At 38.9% G+C, this 15,143-nt stretch overlaps 1 protein-coding gene across 1 annotated transcript; it reads left to right on the top strand.

Moving 5' to 3' along the window:
- Positions 1-623: 623 nt before the first annotated feature.
- On the top strand, positions 624-14,835 carry ZNF485 (zinc finger protein 485). The gene is given in 5 exon segments (XM_070491660.1): positions 624-3,241; positions 3,985-4,080; positions 9,639-9,836; positions 9,839-10,498; positions 10,501-14,835. Coding segments are annotated over 4 exon segments (1,146 nt in total). The 5' UTR covers positions 624-3,241; positions 3,985-4,043; the 3' UTR covers positions 10,752-14,835.
- The last annotated feature ends 308 nt before the right edge of the window (positions 14,836-15,143 follow it).

Genomic DNA, 15,143 nt, shown 5'->3' with positions numbered 1-15,143 from the left:
CAAATGATGAGAACGTAATTTTTATTGTTCTCGGTGCTATACTTTTTTTTTTTTTAAAGATTGGCACTTGAGCTCATATCTGTTGCCAATCTTCTTTTTCTTCTTCTTCTCCCCAAAGCCCACCAGTACATAGTTGTATACTCCAGTTGTGAGCGCCTCGGGTTGTGCTATGTGGGACGCTGCCTCAGCATGGCCTGATGAGTAGTGCTAGGTCAGTGCCCAGCATCTCAACCAGCAAAACCCTGGGCTGCCCAAGCAGACCTTGCAAACTTAATCACTCAGCCACGGGCCTGGCCCCTATGCTATACTTTTTTTTTTTACCATCTTTGCTTGAAATCAAAACAGGAATATTTGGGGGAAAAACAAACGAAGAACCCATAAACAGCTGCCCAAAAGTAACATAAAACATGTCTCACAGATCCTCATCAATCTAGCAGCGGATGACAATCTTGGCTGCACATTAGAATCACTTGGGAGCGTTAAAAAAAACCCTGATACCAGGATCATACCCAGAGCATTAATTCAGAATCTCCGCAGCTGGGCCCAGGCAGCATTACTTTCCAAAGCTCCCTAGGAGATGCCAAACTGCCGGTGGATGGGACGCAGAGCCTAAGACCCCAGACTGCACCCCAGACTACATTTCCCAGAGGCCTCCGCGACCACTTCCGTTTCTGGCCCTGCCCTGTGAGTTGAGCGGGGCGTCGCTTTCTTGCCGGTGTCGGCGGTCTGGACCGCTTCGGGTGGTAGTGGCTTCGCTGTAGGCGCAGCCTGCACGGCTGGGTCTGAGACCGGGTGGGCCCCTCCTCTCCCCGGGGTCAGATGGAGGAAGGAGCCGGTTAGGAGGGGCCTGAGAGATGTGGGCAAGGCCCCACCTTCAGGAGCCGTGCAGTGTTGAGTGACCGCCTGAGCGGCGCGTCACAGAAAGCTTAAAGGTTTGCGCCGAGGCCCGGAGACTGAGTCACCGACGAAACTTTTTCCACCGTGTTGGCGAAGGTGGCTGCCTGACTCAGCCAGAGCTTGGCCTGGAGCTTCCTGCAAGGCTGGGCTCCAGGCAGACGTTCCATGTCCTTTCTTCTTGACCTTAACATCTTCACTTGTCTCCCTGCCGTTGTGGGGAGTAGGGATGGTGGTGGCCCGGCCTTGTCCCCCTTGCAGAGATGAAGTTCTAGCTAGTATAGGACACCGAGGGACTTCCCGTGTTTCCTTTCTTTCCCAGATTGGCTTACTCAGGATTCTTTGCCTTTGCCGGGGAGAACAGTTCAGGAGACAGATGGCCCCAAGACTACCAAGAGCTGAGATCTAGGCAAGTTTGGTTTTTCTTTTTCCTGAGAAATCGCCATAATTTCAAAGTGAAGTTGAGTTTATGCCTGTTGCCTGGAGGATGCTCTGCCCCGTGTATGGAGCGAGCTGCCTGAGCCAATGCTGGATGGGAGCTGCTCTTAGAGAAGGGACCCCTGTCTCCACTGCATCCCTTCACGTCCTTCCCTCTGCCGGTTACAGAGTCCTTCACTAAATAGATTATTGCTGTTTCTGCTTTCTAGAGTGCTAGAAACTGAAAAATACTTTCCACATAAGGCATAGCTATTGCCTCAAAGACGTTGCCAACTCACAGAAGGTGAAAGACAGACACAGCATATAAAGACACACAGGCTAAAGTATCAGTGAATGAAATGCACGGCTCAGGGATGGCAGCTCTCACTTGACCTTCGGGGATCAGAGGAGTCTTCAGGGTGGGGTGGCGGTGATCGCTGTAGTTCTTCCTGAAGAATAAATGAAGTTTGCATAATTGAGGATGAGGTGACTAGGGGAAGGCGCTGCAACATGAGTGAAGTCATTACGGCTGGATCAAGAACAATCTGGCTCCAAAGAAAGTTGGAAACACTCAGGGTCAAGAGTGCTAGGCTGAGTTTGCGTTTATCCTGGAGAAAACTGGGTTTTGAGGATTTTGGGAAGTTGGCAGGAAGTAAGCACTTTTTGAAAAGAAGTAATAAATATTTGAATATTTATTGTACAAACTAAGAGTAACACAATTTTAAAAATTAGAGCTTACCCACATTGCTATCAGGCTAACAAATCAAATTATTTCATTTGAAACACCTTTGTGTTTTTTAGACTAACCCATTTTTTCCTTTTAATATGTCAGAGCTATTTCTGTTTGCTCCGTAGTCTCATTACCACTTTTTGTAGCTGCTTTTTATACTGTACTCCCCAACCAGCCCTTTGACCTGAAGCAAGTTCTTTCAACTCTCTGAGGCTTAGTACCCTTGGCTATAAAATAGATACAGTAATGCTTTATACAGGTGTGGTGGGAATTCAGAGAGATGGCGTATATCTTAGGACCTGGCACTGTGACTAGTACATGTTAAGTTGCTACTGCTATGAATGGCAATTAAAAAAAATATGTACATTAATATTCTGCCCCAGAGTCAGACCATAGTCCCTGTAAATTCTAGGATAAAGCCAATATCACTTTGCATTTCTTTCAGAGTTTCTGTTAACGTGTTGATTGACAAATCCTTGAACACTTCCGTGTGCCAAGCAGTGTTTTAGGCTGGGAAGACAGCAGTGACCCAAGTGATCTCTGCCCTCCTGGAGCTCACATTATAGGAGATATTGACAGTAAATCTACACCTCTCCTGCCAGGCAGTGAGAAATCCTGTGAAGAAAAATGTTTTAAGTGAGTCATGGTGAGGATAGGAGAAGAGAAAAGAGAAGACCTTTCTGAGAAGGTGACTTTTAAGCAAAGACCAATGAAGTGAGGGATGAGCAGACGCCAGGCCCGGGGAAAGGAGCGTGCTGGGTGTGCTGGAAGAAGACGAGGAGAGCTGTGTTGCTGAAGTGAGGGGTCCAACCTCCTCTCACGCCTCGCTGGGTTCTCCAGCTTCTCCTCTTTTAGTTCTTCATTCCTGTGAAGCAGGTCTTCTCTCTGAACATGTCATCCTTTTCTCCTCCGTTCTTTTGTTAACTGTGTCGCGCTTGCCTCCCAAACAATCTGAACTATCAGCAACTTGCCTTGAATTTCTTGCTTTCCTTTTGTGAGGCCTTCTTGGCTCCCTACCTCAGGGGCGAGGGTGTCAGCGGCCCGGATGAACAGCATTGGGTCTGGTTTTGCAGAGATCACTGACATTTGGGGATGTGGCTGTGGCCTTTACCCAGATTGAATGGAGATACCTGGATGCTGCTCAGCGGGCCCTGTACAGGGATGTGATGCTGGAAAACTATGGAAATCCAGTATTTGTGGGTAAGGACGTCTTTCTCTTTGACTTAGAATTGGCCTATTGGGGGGCCGGCCTGGTGGCGCAGCAGTTAAGTGCACACGTTCCGCTTCCGTGGCCCGGGGTTCGCCGGTTCGGATCCAGGGTGCAGACATGGCACGGCTTGGCAAGCCATGCTGTGGTAGGCGTCCCACATATAAAGTAGAGGAAGATGGGCATGGATGTTAGCTCAGGGCCAGTCTTCCTCAGCAAAAGAGGAGGATTGGCAGTAGTTAGCTCAGGGCTAATCTTCCTCAAAAAAAAAAAGAAGAATTGGTCTACTGGGCAACTATGCATTTTCACAAGATAAATGATTTGGCGTGTTTAAAAATCTTAAATGGGTGAGTTTTTTTGTTTTGTTTTGTTTTGTTTTAGCGTGGGCTTAGAGGTTGGAGTTTATGCTCCTTCCACCCGTCAGAAAGGTTGGAATCTTACAGAATTTGAGATGGGCAGCTTTGTGTGTAGTTGAGCCCAGTTCCCTAAATTTTCCATGTCAGGATTCATCTGCCACCAACAACAGGAGTTTCTTATCCTCAAGGAGGCCCAGTTTTCTAACAGACTTTCCCTCCTACATCTCTATGACTACGTGATCTGGACCTCCTTGATGCCACACTCTAAGGCTCCCTGACATACCCACGCCCATTGTAGACCCCGGAGTTGAGGTTGAGGTCTGGGATAACTCCTTGCGCCCGTAACCATGGTCACATTCCTTTTCTTTCCCTATGAACAGGGCTGCTCTCTTCCAGACCCAAACTAATCACCTAGTTGAAGCAGGGGGCAGAGCCGTGGATGGAAGTACAGGAAGTTCCATCAGGTTCTTGTGCAGGTGAGTGAGGCGGGAACCATTTCAAGCAGCAGCTCAGCACACAGAAGTGAGGAGGAGGTTCTTGGTCAGAAGGCTCATCTTAGGCGGGCCTGTGTCTGTGCAGCAGGGCTGGGGCCCCTGACACTAGTTTCCTCTTCTTAATGTCATCCTTGTGTCAAATGACTTGCTATTTTTCTCTTCATTCTCCTCTCCTGTGGAGAGCTGCTCCCTTCACGGGGCCTCAGGCCCATAGCCTTCCGCCCTGCACTCCTCAGTCTCTTCATGTGTGTTTCCCTCCCCATCTCCGGCACTTGTCAGGCTATCCTTTGTCTGTTTCTACCTTCTGTCCATTCTCAGTTCCTTCCACATTCTCCCGTGGTTGGCTTGTTCACTGACTCTCTGACCCTTTCTAGTTTTCATCTCCATATCCCTAAGTAGAGTTTGGCATGGCAGATTCCAAGTATAAGCATAGTTTCTTAACTATCAGGTAATTACTATTTTTGGCAAACAGACTGATGGGGAAGCATTTTCTTCCCTCTTCTCATGGGTCTTCTTTTATTTCTCTTCTGTTATCCTTTGCTCTTGGCTGTCATTATTTTCTATGTATTCTTTGCATAAATTTCTGTATGTCACTTTCTCTGTGTCATAATTCATTTTTAAATCTTTAAAAGTAGATTTTTTTTCTCACCTGAAATACTTATCCTGTCATTCTTTTAAAACTCTGTCATTTTGTCTGTATCACCATCAGGAAAACTTTTCTAACTGAATTTCATGGAAAATACCAGTGATACATAATCTTGCTTAACCTAGGTTTTTAAAAGATACTTTTCAGTAATTCCTTTTGTTCTTACTATGTTTAACTTAACCCCCCTAAATTCTTGTGAACTCAGTCTTCCTTATTCTTTCTGTTTTTCTTTCTTTCTTTATTTTTGTTGAGGAAGATTGGCCCTGAGCTAACATCTGTTGCCAATCTTCCTCTTTTTGCTTGAGGAAGATTGTCTCTGAGTTAATATCTGTGCCAATCTTCCTCTATTTTGTATGTGGGATGCTGCCACAGCATGGCTTGATGAGTGGTCTGTAGTCCATGCCCAGGGTCCGAATCCGTGAACCTTGGGCCACCGAAGCAAAGCACACACTTAACCACTATTCCACAGGGCCAGCCCCTAATTTTGGTGTTTTTGAAATGGGATGTTTAAAATTTAGATGTAGTAAAAAGTAACAGTGTTTCCTCTGATATTTCTTCTGTCTGTTTAGAGGACTAATAAATATTTATACAAAAATTTCACATCCATTGAGTGTCTTATGCTTCCCCCCGTTTTTTTCCGTATTTCCCTCTATTAGTTTTTAGAAATGCATATGGTACAAAATTCAGATAGTTCAAATGGTGTGCAGCCTCCTTCACATACCTTTCCTAATCACCCAGTTCCCTTCCCCAGAGGCATCCTTGTATAAGTTTCTTGTGGAAATTTCCAGATATAACATATGCTTTGCAAGAATGTACATGTATTCTTGTTTTTAAAGCACAGTTGTCACGTCTTGGAAATCATTTCACATAGGTATATTGTTTAGAGCCACTATTTTTCTTTTCACTGCCAGCATAGTGTTCCCATTTATGGATATCCTGTAATTTATGTAATCAGTTCCCTATTAAGGGACATAACAGCACGAAAAGTGCTGCGGTGTATCTTCATACACGTATCATCTCTCTCAAGTATGAGTAAATCTCTAGGATAAATTCCAGAAGAAGAATTGCTAGATGGAAGGGTAAGTAAATTTTCAAATTTAGTGGCTATTACCAATATCCATAGAGATTATATGTATTTATACTCCTAATGACAATGTATGCATGCCAGTTTGAGCATACCTTGTCAACAGGGTCTTATACTTTTTGATCATTGCCAATCTAATAAAGTTTTTTATTTTCTTGTAATTTTAATTTGCATTTCTCTTTATCAGAATTGTAGTTGAGCATGTATTTTTGAACTTTGTTTTGTCTTGACGTTTTTTCGTATTGTCAGCAATAATAGTAATGATGGATATGCTTGTCTTTCTGTGTCTTTCATGGGATTGTGTCTAGGGTTCTCCCATCTAGCTGGTTATTGTGTTGGGATACATTATGTAGAGGAAGTATTTAATTCACCTCTTTTATTAAGAAATTTTTGTTTTTTAAATTAAGCATGGATGTTGAATTTTGTCAAATGCCTTTTCAGCATATGTGGAGATGATATGTGTCTTTTGATCTATTAATATGGTAACTTTTACTCTCGATTATCTTAATGACTTTGCATTCTTAGTAGAACCCCACTTGGTCGTGGCACACTATTCTTTCAATATGTCAATAGATGATTCTGTTTGCTGATCTTATGTAAATTTTTGCACTGATATGCATAAGAACTTTGTTTATGTTCTGTTTTGTCGGGCCATTTTCGTTGAGCTTTTATTTCAATTTTGCAATACTTCTTAAAAATTTTTTGGACCCTTCCTATTTCCATCCTCTGGTATAGTTTAATTCACGTGACAGCTGGGTCCCTGAAGGTGTGGGGCTTTGTTTTGTTTTTGCTCATTCATCGTGGCAGGGGGCAGGGGAGGGGAATTGGGGGTGGTTCTCTGATAGCATTCTCTCCTATGTAGTAAGTTGTCCAAGTAGATTTTCCTTCTCTCTCCCAAAACAGTTTTGGTAATTCAGAGTTTCCAAAAGATATCCCATAATTCAAGTTCTGAAATTTGTCTGCGTAGTTGTGAACAAAGTAGGCTTTTATAATATTCTCCACATTTATGGTTATTTTCTCCTAATTTCTTACATTGTTTGTCTTTCCGTTTTTGCTCATTCATTAGCTCCATTTTGTTTTTTTAAAGAGCTCTTAGATGCATTTATTAGCATTGTTTTCTGCTTTTTAATCTTTAATTCCTTTTCCCTTTTCTTTCCTTAGGTTTATTTGCTTTTTCTAACCTTTTTAGTTTACTTAATTCATTGATTTTCTTTCTTGTTTATGTAATATAGATATTTAAAGCCTTACACTTTTGTTCATGCAATGTTTTGGTTTTATTCAATAGATTCTGATATGTAGATTTTATTAACATCATTTTTTAGATATTTTGCAATTTGTATTTGGATTTCTCTAATCAAAATATTAAGAGACTCATAAGCTAGGCTTCCTTTCATCTTTCTTAAAGACTTTAAAAAATTTAATACATATATAGAAAAGTTGACAGAAAATATATATACAGCCTAAATTAATATTTTTAAACTGAATACCCTGGTAACCAGCACTCGGGTCGAGAAATAGAACACTGGCTTTACTCTTCCAAATCACATCTTGGTTCCTCCCAATCATTAACCGTTCTCTCCCTCTCCCCTAAAAGTAACACTGTAGTTTATTTTGGCCTGTTTTTAAATTTTATATGACTGGAACCGTATAGTATTTTTTTTGGTCTGGCTTCTTAAGGATAACATTTTGTAAGATTCATCCATTCTCATTCATTGTCTTTGCTCTGGATCAGTGTTTCTTAAAACTCTAGCATGTATCAGAATGCACGCTTGAGTGTAATTGTTAGACCCCACCCTCAGAATTTTTGATTCAGTAAGCCTGGAGTATGGACTGAAAATTTATGCAAGTTCTCAGATGGTGCTGATGCTGATGCTACTGGTTTGGGCACCATGCTTTGAAAACTACTGCTATAGAATATTTCATTCACTATATGACTATACCATAGTTTATCTCATGTATTTGGATGGATATTTCCAACTTTTGACTATTATCAATGCTGTGAACATTCTTGTATATTATCTCTTGATTCATATGGAATACATTTCTATTGGGCATTAGATTAGGTATCTAAAAGTGGAATTTCTATTTTATAGGATATGCATATATTCAACTTTGGTACATAATGCCAAATAGTTTCCAAAGTTTTAAACTGATTTGTACTTCCACCATCAGTGTGAGAGTACTCATTGTGCCGTATCCTTACCAACACTTGATATTGTCAGCCGTCTGAAGTTAGTCATTCTTTGGGTGTGTCATGTATCTCACTGTGGTTTTAAAATCCATACTCCTGGTATCTAATGAGGTTGAGGACATTTTCAAATGTTTATTGACCATAACGTATCATCGTTTATGAGGTATCTGTCCAAAGAACACTTCAGTGATTACATATGTAGTATCACCTTGCTCTCTGTGGTTTGCTTTTCACTATTAATTGTCTTTTGATGAATAGAAGCTCTTAATTTTAATGAACTCTAGCTTATCAATCTTTTTCTTTCTTGTCGTGCTTTCTGTGTCCTATTTAATAAATCTTTCCTTTCCCCAAGTTCATGAAGATATTTTCCTGTGTTAACTTCCAGAAGTTTTATTGTTTGTCTTTTATGTTTAGCTTTACCATCCTCTTAGAATGGATGTTTGTGCATGGTATGAGGTAGGGTTCATATTTACTCCCTGCCCCCTCCCCAAATATGCCAGTATAGGTATAGTCTCCTTTTCCTCACTGCTCTGCAGGGCTGCCTTTGTCACAGTCTTCCTCTTCATATGACTAATTTGCTTTCACCTACCTTTACGACCAGGATCTTGAAATTTTCTCTAGTTTAACCATTACACATTAAATACATATCCCATTAAAGGACATTTGAAGGATCTGAGCTGTTTCTTACCAGGCTTCACCTCCAAGTTGCATCTCCTTAAATAATAAGTCTCAGCTCTGGTATCTGATGTATGGGATTTCTCCCCAGGCTAATAAACATAAAATATACAAAAACTATAAATGTACATGTATATATGTGTGTATATATATCTATGTCTGTAGATAAAGGTAGATATAACTTCTTTTTGTAGAAAAAATTCATTCAGTAAAAGAATTGATCAACGATTATTGATTTATCACAAATTTGGCTCCATTAGTTTTTCAGAATCTCTTTGTCAGATTCATTCTGCATGTTTTCTATTGGGTCTTGTATCTGTATTTTGTAAACAGCTAGAGAAAAATCACATAGTTCTCCTTTGGGTTGGTATGTTCTTTTTTAGATATGTTAGAAAATTAGATTATACTAAAATCTTTTGACATGAGAACTATTTTGGTTCCTTAAATATTTTGTCTGTTTTTTATCTGCATCATTAAATGTTGGTTCTCTGTTAAATTCTCATAGGAAATGTTGTTATTAAGTTCTTGGAGAAATTACAATCTTCTCAAATGTGCCACCCTATAGGAATCTGTGCTAGTAATCATGGCTTACTTTATGATGCTTGACTTTCTCCCCAAATTTATGCTTATCCTCACAGTTCTCATCATTTTTCTTTTTTTGCATGTTTCCTGTGTTATTCTCATACCTTGCTAACTTCTTTGATACTCTTTGCATTCTTTAAATACAATGTTTATAATATAACTTTCTTCCATTTCTTTTGACTGCTACTTACTTCTACTATCTTTAGTTTTGCCATCTTTTCTGAGCAAGAATCACAAGCGGGATGAGTTAATTTTACATAACCCTTACTTGTGTAGAATAGAACATTATCCTTATCCTTGTGTAGCTCTCATTTTCGGTATTTCAACAAAGAGAACATTTGATTTTTGAAATTTTCTTTCAGTCCAGGAGTACTGGTTTGAAACAAAGATGTTGGCCCTAAAGCAAAATATTTCTGAAGGATCTGATCTGGGAGAGCGAACAAAAACTGTCATGATGGAAAGAGGCCTAGGTTGAGAGGGCAGAAGTTCCACAGAGAAGATGCACTATAAATGTGAGGAGTGTGGGAAAGTCTTCAAATATAATTCCTCCTTCATTAGCCACAGAGAAATCATACTGGTGAGAGACCCCGTAAGTGTAAAGAATGTGGGATAGCCTTTATGAGCAGCTCATCCCTTTTAAATCATCATAAAATCCACATAGGCAAGCAACCTTATAGATGTACTGAATGTGGGAAATTCCTCAAGAAGCACTCAACATTTGTTAGTCATCAGAAAATTCATTCTAGAGAGAAACCCCATAAATGCAGTGAATGTGGGAAAGCTTTCAGAAAGAACTCTATCCTTTTAAGTCATCACAGAATTCATACTGGTCACAAACCCTGCAAACGTAATGACTGTGGGAAAGCCTTTGCTCAGAATGCAGCCGTTACTCATCGTGAGAGGCTACATAGTGGAGAGAAACCTTTTAAATGTAAAGAATGTGGGAAAGCTTTCAGGGATAACTCAACTGTGTTGAAACATCAGAAAATCCATACTTGTGAGAAACCATATCAGTGTAATGACTGTGGAAGAGCCTTTAGGAAGAGCTCAACTCTTATTAGTAATCAAAGAATACATACAGGAGAGAAACCCTATCATTGTAGTAAATGTGGAAAATCTTTCAGATATAGCTCATCCTTTGCTGGACATCAGAAAACTCATAGCGGAAATAAACCCTATCAATGTAATGACTGTGGGAAAGCCATTATGAAGAGCTCAACCTTTATGGACATCAGAGAATTCATACTGGAGAAAAACCCTATCAGTGTAACAAATGTGGGAAGTCCTTCAGACATAGCTCTAGCCTTGTTGAACATTAGAGAATCCATACTGGAGAAAAACCTTATGAATGTAATAAGTGCGGGAAAGCTTTTCCCCAGAGTTCAGCCCTTAAACAACATAAGAAAACTCATAACGAAGCAACAGCCATTAAATGTAGTGTGGTAAATCATGCAGATGTAGTTTATTCCTTTTGACCATCAAAGAGGAGACAGTCAATAAATTACACATTTAACAAAAATATTCTGTGCACCACTATCCTGAAGAACTTCTCACTTGTGAGGATGTCATTGTAGTATGGTTTGTACTAGTGAAATATTTGAAGAACCTAAATATCTATCAATATGGAAATAGTTACTATAGAATCCTATGTAGCAAGTAAAAAGAATGAGATAGAGCTCTATCTACGGCCAGAGAAATACCCCCATGATATCTTGTTAAGTTAAGAAAGCAAGCTGCAGAAAATTTATATATTATGGCCTTATTTATATTTTAAAGAGTGAAACTTTTTCTGTGTGTACATATATATTATATGTATTCAAAAAGATCTGGGAAAATAAAGGCCAAACTTTAACAGTTATCTTTGAGAAGGATGTGGTATTGGAATGCTGAAGTGAAATTTTGACTTTGGCTGTGTCTTTTGAAATATTTAATCAAGCATACATACATGTATTGTCTATAACTTAACAGTTGTCTTTTTAAATTAGAAAACTCAGAAGCCATGAAAATTTAAAAATCATACACATGAAAACTAAAAACTTTTGTATGACCAGAGGCTTCACAATATTAAAATACAAAGAACCAGACTTGGAGAAAATATTACCACCACCATATATAACAAATAACACTTAGAATATCTAAAGAGTTCTTAAAAATACATAAGAAAAATATAAAATTCTCAGTGGAAAAATGGTCTGGGATATGCATGTACAATTGTCAGAAAAAAGGACAAAGGGTCAAATTCAAAAAGAGATGACCAACTTTAGAAAATGTGGATTAAAATGATCATATTTTTGGGGGGCTTATTTGGCAAAAATTAATAAGATATATTTGATGCTTTTGAGTGAGCAAGAAAATAGACACACATGTATTGTTGAAGGAATTGTGAATTAACAATGTGTTGGGTGGTGAGAAGCATAATTTGACTATATCTACCAACTTTTAAAAAGTTTCTGCCCTTTGATCTAACATTTCAACTTCTTAAAATCTAAGAAAGAGTAAAGTTGGTCTTTAGAACATTATAGTAGTGAAAAGCTGGAGTCACCAGGGCAGTGGTTAAATTAAGATCCATGCATTCTTTGGACTGCCATGCAGTCATTTAACATTTAACAGTTAATTATAAAGCAGTCACTTAATCAATTCACACAATGAGTTAAACTTTATGAACTGACAGGGAAAGATGTCTAAGACATTAATTGGGAAAAAAGCCAAAGCATATAATAATGGTATAGGACTGCTTTTATATAGTTTATGTATTACTTGAATCTTTTACAATAAAGATATATCACTGGTAGTTTAAAATGTAAAGTAAAGCAAAATTATAGAGGAATGTTATAGAACAGAAAAGAAAGGAACTAAGCATTCATGTCAAACTAGAAAAGGGCCAGAATTAATCAAAAGAAGCACAGGTGGGCACGTATGCATTATTGTTGATGAAAACTGGTTAAGCTGCTTTGGATAGCAGTTTGACAACGTAAATGTAAATTTACTAAATGTAGGTTCCCATTGACCCAGAAAAGCCACTCTCAAACTATTTAAGGAAGTAGACTAGCTTACAGAGATTATATTGCTTATCATAGCATTGTTTATCATAAAATCCTGGGAAGAGGTGGGAAAAACACCTAAGTAGGGAAATGTTTTGATAAATTATAGAGCTTTCATAGGCTGGTAGTCCAGCTACTATCGATGCATAATAAACCACCCCAAATTTAGTTGCCATTTTGTTATCTCACGGATTTTGTGGGTCAAGAATTCAAAGAGAGGATAGCAGGAACAACTTTATAACTCTGTGATGTTTGGGTCTCAGCCGTGAAAACCCAAGGCTGGAACTGACAGTTGAAAGGTGGAATCATATGAAGCTGCCACAGTACAGTAGCCACAAGTGGCTATTGAGAAGTTGCAAAGAGGTTAGTCTGAATTGAGATGTGCTGTTAGTGTAAAACATCCAGTGGATTTTGAAGACTTAGTGTGATAAAGAGAAACTAAACTATCTCAATCACTTTTTTATATTGATTCATGTCAAAATGATATTTTTGATATATTGGGTTAAATTAAACATATTAAAATTGATTTTAATGTGGTTACTAGAAAATTTAAAGTTACATATGTGACCCACATTAGGGGTTCACGTTATATTTCTGTTGGCCAGTGCTGATCTGAAGGTGCTCACACAAATTCGGTGGTTGATGCTATTGGCTGGGACCTCAGCTAGGGCTGTTGACAAGAATACTGACACATGGCCTCTTCATGTGGTTGCTTGGGCTTCCTCACAGGACGATGGTCAGAGTTCCAAGAATGAATGGCTCATGACAGTCAGGCAGGGAATCAATATTACCTGTTGTGACCTAACCTCAGAAATAACAGTATCACTTCTTCCACAGTCAAACCTACCCAAATTCAAGGGGGAGGGAAAATAAACCACACTTCTTCATGGGAGAAGAATCAGAATTACAATGCAAGAATAGCACATTGGAAGGGAGATTATTGTGACCATTTTGGAAAATGCAGTTTACCACTGGAATATGATATAGCCAATAAAAAGGATGGAGGAGATATATTAAGTGAAAAAGTAGATTAAGAATAGTATCTCAACTCTTTGACATCAGTATTAAAAGGATCTTTTCGGACACCATGCCTTCTCAGAGAAGGGAAACAATAGAAAGAATAAACAAATGGGACTTCATCAGATTAAAGAGCTTCTTCAAGGCAAATGAAAACAGGATTGAAACAAAAAAAACCCACTAACTGGGAAAAAATATTTGCAAGTCATATATCTGACAAAGGCTTAATATCCGTAATATATAAAGAACTCTCGCAACTCAACCACAAAACATCAAACAACCCAATCAAAAAATGGGCTGGAGACATGAACAGACATTTCTCCAAAGAAGATATACCGATGGCCAATAGGCACATGAAAAGATGCTCATCATCGCTGATCATCAGGGAAATGCAAATCAAAACTACACTAAGATATCACCTTACACCCGTTAGAATGACAAAAATATCTAAAACTAATAGCAACAAATGTTGGAGAAGTTGCGGAGAAAAAGGAACCCTCATACACTGCTGGTGGGAATGCAAACTGGTGCAGCCACTATGGAAAACAGTATGGAGATTCCTCAAAAAACTAAAAATAGAACTACCATATGATCCAGCCATCCCACTACTGGGTATTTATCCAAAGAGCCTGAAGTCAGCAATCCCAAAAGTCCTGTGCACCCCAATGTTTATTGCAGCACTGTTTACAATAGCCAAGACGTGGAAGCAACCTAAGTGCCCATCAACAGACGAATGGATAAAGAAGATGTGGTACATATATACAATGGAATACTACTCAGCTGCAAAACAGAACAAAATCATTCCATTTGCAATAACATGGATGGACCTTGAGAGAATTATGTTAAGTGAAATAAGCCAGCAAGAGAAAGATAATCTATGTGTGACTCCACTCATATGAGGAATTTAAAACTATGGACCAAGAACAGTTTAGTGGATACCAGGGGAAAGGTGGGGTGGGGGGTGGGCACAAAGGGTGAAGTGGTGCACCTACAACATGACTGACAAACATTAATGTACAATTGAAATTTCACAAGATTGTAACCTATCAATAACTCAATAAAAAAAAAGAATAGTATCTCAAAACTGTATGACATAGTAATTAGGAACATAAGCTTTGAGGTCAGGGTACAAGATGTAACTCACCTCTTTATATACTTTGTAAGGCCATTGCAAGATACGTGGCTTATCAAAGCATCTGCCATGTACAGACAAAAAACATTTTTTTGCTTGGTTTAAAGGAGATAATGTTGTAAAATGCTTAGCTGAATGCCAGATGCATAGTAAGCACAAGGCAAGTATTAGCTGGTGCTGTGTTAGTGGTAATCATTCTCCTCCTTTTTTTGTGCTTATGTATGTAACATGTACGTATGTGTGTGTGTGTGTGCATGTATATGAATATATGAGAGGTCTCTGAATTGATTAAAAGTCTCAAAAGAACATGCTCCACCATCACCTGTATCATGTGCACAGTTCAGGAGGGGCCAGTAGTTTTCTCTATAGTCAAACACCTTGAACATAGCCTGGGTACTGGCTTGTCTTCTTGAGGTGACCCACTTTAGCATATGAAAATTAATAAAATCTTTCAAAACGGTAATAGAAAGTATCAGATTTTTGATAATTGTGTATTTTAAAATGAAGATTTTTTCATTTTAAAAGAATGTGGCGTTTGTCCAAAATAAGACAAGACAGGACAATAAAAGAAAGCTGACTAATATTTATCATGAGCATAGAAGCAAAAATCCTCAGCAGACTATTAGCAAATCAATCCAGAAATACATAAAAAGAATAATACACCATGACCAAGCAGA

The sequence above is a fragment of the Equus asinus genome, chromosome 2 (genome assembly GCF_041296235.1).
Source record: "Equus asinus isolate D_3611 breed Donkey chromosome 2, EquAss-T2T_v2, whole genome shotgun sequence".
Taxonomy (NCBI): domain Eukaryota; kingdom Metazoa; phylum Chordata; class Mammalia; order Perissodactyla; family Equidae; genus Equus; species Equus asinus.
This window is presented reverse-complemented; position numbering and strand designations above follow the sequence as displayed.